The 6,000-nt window shown below is 47.6% G+C and overlaps 1 protein-coding gene across 1 annotated transcript in view; it reads left to right on the top strand.

Moving 5' to 3' along the window:
- The first annotated feature begins 1,194 nt into the window (after positions 1-1,194).
- LOC126567925 (uncharacterized) overlaps positions 1,195-6,000 on the top strand; it is a 44,596-nt gene continuing 39,790 nt past the window's right edge. The window contains exon 1 of the mRNA XM_050224292.1: positions 1,195-3,197. Within this exon, the coding sequence (XP_050080249.1) occupies positions 1,205-3,197 (1,993 nt within the window). The 5' untranslated portion in view covers positions 1,195-1,204. The remainder of the gene's footprint in view (positions 3,198-6,000) is intronic.

The following is a 6,000-nucleotide window of genomic DNA, read 5'->3' as shown; positions in this document are numbered from 1 at the left end:
GCGAACTGGCAAAGTTGAGGCGTTGATGGAATTTTTAGAAGAAACCCGATTGTTGAAAAACAAGTTCACGGCACACCGTTCCAGCACCTAACCTGTTAGCACGGAAGGTGAATGAAATGACGAGGACTTCTCGCTTTCAGATAGACGATCCTGGGAGTGAATCGTTATGCCAACATAACTCAGGACCTTGCACGCACAATCGTATCAACAACTGCAGCGTATCGGTGGTGGATTACTCAATGCGAGCTGCATCTAACGCACGCCTTCATGTAAACCTCTCGAAGGGAAATTAAGTCCATAAGCCGTTTTTTTTTTGTTGCTGTTAGTTTTAATGACCGCAGACGTAACATTATTACGTTTTTAAAGGGTTACCCAGCAAGAACTGCCCATCGGTCCGGTCGTATCGTGGTGGGGATGTGATGTGGTGATGATGATGGCATTCAAAACCGCGAACAGTTTGCAGTTCTGCATCGTAAATACACGCAATCGTTGGATGGAGTCGCTCGAGTGGCAAGAAGGAACTCACCTACACAGTCTCTCTGTATTTTTATTTCTCCCTTTTTATGTTGATGCAAGAGAATTTCCAATATGTTAGCTCCAATTGCACTTGAACTTGTGAAAAATTCAACCATGGAGAGCGATTGTATTTGAAGCTACGAGGATTAACTCTGTTTTAATGCTTCGCTTATTGTTGTACAAAGTCAAAAAAATAATTTTAAAAAGGTAAGACGTCTGAGCTAGAAAATAAGTGATACTAAGAGATGGTTAAGTTATGTCAAATATAATAAGAAATCATATTTTAAAAAAAGGAACAAACCTAAGCACTTGTAGGAATTCTAGCAGGATTACTATGCGTAGGAAATAGCCAAAATGTCTTGTAAATTATTATTTAGCTCAGTATTTCATTTCTGAGCCCAATGTAAACCACTGTGCGATCATCTTAAGCTCCAACGATCATGCTGAGAATGAGTTTCCCAAGAGAGTGAGCTCCCAGAACTGCCTCAGTGCATCTCCAGTGCGTACATATTTCCCCAAGCAAAATATGCTTCTCTCAAACATAAAGTTCGTGCTCCATCTCACGAGTGACCACCTCGCGGCAACTCACGCACCGGCAAAGGTGCGATCCATCCCCCAAAACAACGCTCAGTGTACGGCCCGGGTGAGCACAGCAGCATGCACCGTTGGAAGCAACAGTCAGTTCGGTATGGCTCGTCGACCGAAACGGTCGGCGCTCGTGCTAGCGGTCGCGTTAGTGGCGTTCTGCCAAGTGGTGCACTATCGGTGTTTGGCTAGTGGCGTCGTCCACTCAGCATTGGCTGCCAGCAGTAGTGGTGAAGCAGATGCCGCCGATCTGGATGCGGCGGAAAGCAACCATCGGGCGTTGCTTAATCTGCCCAAGTTTGGCGATCGGCTTGCACCACGCAACCGTCCCAATGTGGAGGACATCGGTCCGGGTGTGCCAGTGTCCGGTGGTAGTGCAAGACAGGCCCGAGGGCCCACAGTGTACGGGAGGGCGGGAGTTGGGTTAGCACCAGCGGTTCACCCGTTAGCTCCGTCCAGCGACAATGACATCAAGCGTAGTGATGTGATGATGGTGAGCGGTCGTAGTGTGAACGGTGCGGGTGTACGTGCTGGCTCGCAGGACCTCACCGAAGAGGACGACGAGGAAGTTGATGAGGTGGAGCCGGAGGGCGAGGGTGAGGTCGATGCGGAAGAAGAAGAGCAGGAGGTGGGGAAGGATGAAGGTGATCAATCCGGTGGTGACTATTTCGCGGTCGATTCGTCATCGCACAGGGAGAAGAACTCCGACACGGAACAGCTCGCACAGAATCGGCTCGATACGGTGCCGATGACGCGCGTCAGTGCAGGCAGTGCTGGTGTGGTGGAAAGTGCAGGTCGAAGTGCCGGCATCGGGCTCAACATTGCCAGCATCAGTAATGCGTCATCTGCGCAGGCGCATCGGCTCGAAATGTCGACCGAGTTCTTCGTAGTGCCATCGACAGCGTCGTCTGCGGCGTCTCGTTCGACTACCGTGCGGCCCGGTGGGGTCATACTGGCTGCGCGTCATCCTTCGGCTGCATCGAGCAGCAGCAGTACAACACGCCAGAACGTGACCCCACCGACGGTAGTGTCGACGACCGGGTACGCGGGCGGTCTCCGTAAAGAACCTTGGGTTGTGCCGGTGTTGGTGCTTGCCTCGCTGTCGATGCTGATGATGGCCGCGTTCGAGGTGTTCGTACTGTGCAAGGCCTGGAGGACGTCTCCTAGCCGGAGGCATCTTTTCCTCGGCCAGATGCTACTGCTCGGGTTGTTTGCCTGTTCGGGGCTGGCCGCAGTTCTTACCGTCAACCCGACGATTCTCTCGTGTGCTACGATGCGCTTCGGTGCCGGTGTTGCGTTCGCGCTCGTCTTTGCCTCGCTGCTGGTCAAGTGCGTGTTTCTGATCAGCTTAAATGGAGGCGTGTACTTGCCGGCACCTTACCAAGGTCTGCTGCTGCTGTTCGCCGTGCTCATTCAGGTGGCCGTCGGTGGCCAGTGGCTGCTAACCTCACCTCCCAGTGTTGACAATGTACCCGTGGGCGCAGGCGTCGGTACCGGTGGTGGTACGGCAGTGTCTAGCCGCTATCATCTGCTCCTAACTGCAGGTGACCTAGCGGCGACCGCCAGCCCCACCATCCCGCTCTGCCACACCCCATTCGCGGAGTTACTGCTCTCGTTGATCTATATCGTGTTTCTGATCGTGTTCGTCGCCATACTGGCAATCAAATCGCGCGGCATTCGGGACAACTACCGCGAGGCAACGTACATTGGTCTCGCGATCGGTGGCATCATTCCGATTTGGCTCGGATGGACGCTGTGCGGGCTGGCGGTGGCCGATCGGCATCGGGACGCGTGTCTTGCGTTCGGGCTTGTGGCCACCTCGTCCACAGTGTTTTTGGTAATGTTTATGCCCAAGGGGCGTCAGCTCGCTGCGATGGGTAAGGAGGGCCTGTATGTGGAGGACCGTGAGGAACGCTTCAGTTCGCTTAGCAGAGCAGGGTCCGGCTATTCGCCCTCGTTCTTCCACTTCAAACCGATCAAGTATGGTGTCATGGGACCGTCGCCGACACTGCAGACGGCGAGTGCGAACCTGGTCGGTACAACGGCTGCCTCGGCCACTACCAAGCATCATCAGGCTGTTGCAACATTAGGCGGAGGTAAGTTCAAGAGCTTCCAATGGAATATCCCATAGTCCTTTACTTAACGATCCTGCAGAAATCCAAGGCTTGAGAAAGGTCCCAGAAATGAGAATGAATTTCTTGGACATAGTAGAGTGTTTTCTAGTGATTGTGCGTGTAACTTTGTGTGAGTGTGTCTACTAAGTTGCCATTTTTTATCGTGTATAGTTTATGCTTGAAGTGCTTGAAGTGTGATAAGTAATTTTGTACTTTATTTGCGTAACATCTATCGCATTGACATGTCACCGTTGACATTTCACTCTCCCTTTTTTCCATCCCCGTACTGATGGTCGTTAGTTCACACTTGATCGCTTTTGTTTCTCAACTCCGCGCATATGTTGCCATCACTTATAAGCGTGTGACTATGGCTTCACAACATTTACGATACGATCAAACAGCCCATTTCCTAGCGCCGGATCGCAACCACCACGGGCACGGCAAATTACAATCAACCTTACATGAGCAAATCTGCATCATTAGCGTGGGACGGTAATCAGGTAGCTCACGCCCAGCCATTCAAAAGGTTGGGAAATTAAAAGTGGCCACAGGTTGGGAGGAAAGTAAGAGTACGACTATCCGCACTTGTAATCGTTGTGACTAGAAAGTGCATCCGTAGTAATGAGATGTAAGCTAATTTCTCTCACCGTGTGACTTCATTAAGACGGTTATATCGGCTTGAATAAAAAAAAAAAACAAAGGTCATGTCGTAATGGACCAGACAGTGCCACTAGAAAGATACACCAGGGTTAAGTACCATTTTGGGACACACTAAATGAAGTCTAAATGAAGAGCCCCAAAGCTCTACGGAAGCCTGGAAGTATTCATCACGCCAAATAATAAGAGTTGAGTACGACCCGCTGGCTTTCAAAACTCATTATTCACCACCCAAAATCTTATCCCGCTTTTTGGTGAGCTTGTGAGAGAATTGAGATGTGCTCCCAATGATTGCGCTTGTCTTTTACGTTATAAATCAAATTAATTTCATATTGCAGCCGCTTCTTCATATTCATATTGCAGCCGCACTAATGGATGCTTGAAAGGGAAATCCTTGAAAGCTTCCAGCACAATCTTCCCACCGTCTTTACGACGGTCGCGCGTTCTAAGCCTCCGGAACAGGTCCAGCAACGAAGGTTCCATGTGAAGGATAAGAGCAGAAAATTGCAATTAAAAGGTTTTTGGGCGGTCCGTGTTTAGAAGCAGCAACAAAATCCGTCTGCAACATTCGATCCCTACGACTTGGTCGGAATTGTTTCCTTCCTCATCGAAAAGAAAAGCGCAAGAAGATCCTCGCGATTTTAGCTTTAGAAATGTGTACACCCCACACACAGGCTTTTATTGGCAGCTTGTGTAAGGTTCTTTAGGAGGTACAAACAAAAAAACCCCGAACCGAAATCGAAGCTCAAAACGAGTTCTAAGGAGATGATATGTTATAAAAAAGCCTTCCTTACTTCTTCCCAAAATGTTTTAACTGTTCTGTTTCAAATGAAGAACAGGGACTACGGCTTCTGCCACATTCTGAACGGAACGAGAGGATGGCTAAAAACACATTTACGAATGATAAAAGTGAACCTTCAAAATCGCGCTGAAACACAGCCGAGGTCAGTAGGGAGTAGCATCTGAACCGCGCAACAAAAAAAAAACAGTCCAGAAATGAGATACAACCGCGATCTCGCGATCGTGACTCGTCCTTCACTCTCCACTTTTTTTTTTCAATCCTTCTTACCAAACCTTCCCAGGTAGCATTTGGAAGGAAGGATGAAATATCAAGAACACAGCAACATCCCCAACACCAACTAATGGGGCAAGTAGTAGTTGCCGGCTCGATGGGAGGGCACACTTTCCCATTCGCATATACGTTTCGGGAACGTTGAATGAGTTAACAAATTTTTCAAATAACATAAAAACCCCGTCCACCGTCGAGAAGCTCGACGAGCCCGATAAGGATGGGGACGCCCGTACACGACACGGTTCGGGGATTGGGGAGTTTTGCCAGATAGGTGGGGTAGCCATTAAGGAGCTCATGCTCAGGATATTCTCCACGGTTCAGTCGATGAGGATCATGTGCGATGTGCGCGTAAAGTGGCAACGATGGGAGGATCCGGCCGGCTTGATCATTGCTTTAATGTGGTACAGCTTTTGAAAGCAGAGTGCGAATGGGCATCCAACGGGAGGGTTTGTAATTTTATGGCTGGACGCTTATGAAGGTTTTTTGAGCGGGACGTGCCGGTGGTATGGGTTGAATTATGACGTTAGAATGTTGTTTGGGTTATTGGGAAAAAATTTGAGATAAATTGATTTTTTTTAAATCATTTATTCGTTAAAGATGTAACTGAAGCGAAAATTTAAAGTTTTTTTTAGTTTCATTGCTGTTTTTTTTTTTATTTATAACTTAGTAATTGCTTAATTAAAGGTAAAATGAATACAAATTGTTCAAAGAAAAAATATCTTCATTTGAGAAGACATTTTTTTTTTTGTCTTAAAATTATGAAAAGTTCATCGGAGTGCGTAATTAAGACATAAAACAAGTATTCGATTTAGCAATATAATAAATTTCAGTCCTTCTTTATTATTAAATATCACATGTTTATAAGATTACACTCCAATTCTAGTCCAGAGCTCATGATTTTCTTAAGACAAGTGATAGAAATGACAAGTGATAGTCATTTGAAATCGACATAGTAGATGTATTAAGGAATCTTAACAGAAATTACCTTCTTGGTCACTGCAATCATCGAAGGGCATGCTCGATTTGCTGATGCCACGGATACTTAGTTGAATAGTC

Source organism: Anopheles maculipalpis, chromosome 2RL (genome assembly GCF_943734695.1).
Source record: "Anopheles maculipalpis chromosome 2RL, idAnoMacuDA_375_x, whole genome shotgun sequence".
Classification (NCBI taxonomy): Eukaryota; Metazoa; Arthropoda; class Insecta; order Diptera; family Culicidae; genus Anopheles; species Anopheles maculipalpis.
Note: the sequence above shows the minus strand (reverse complement) of the source record. Positions and strands in the feature narration are given on the sequence as shown.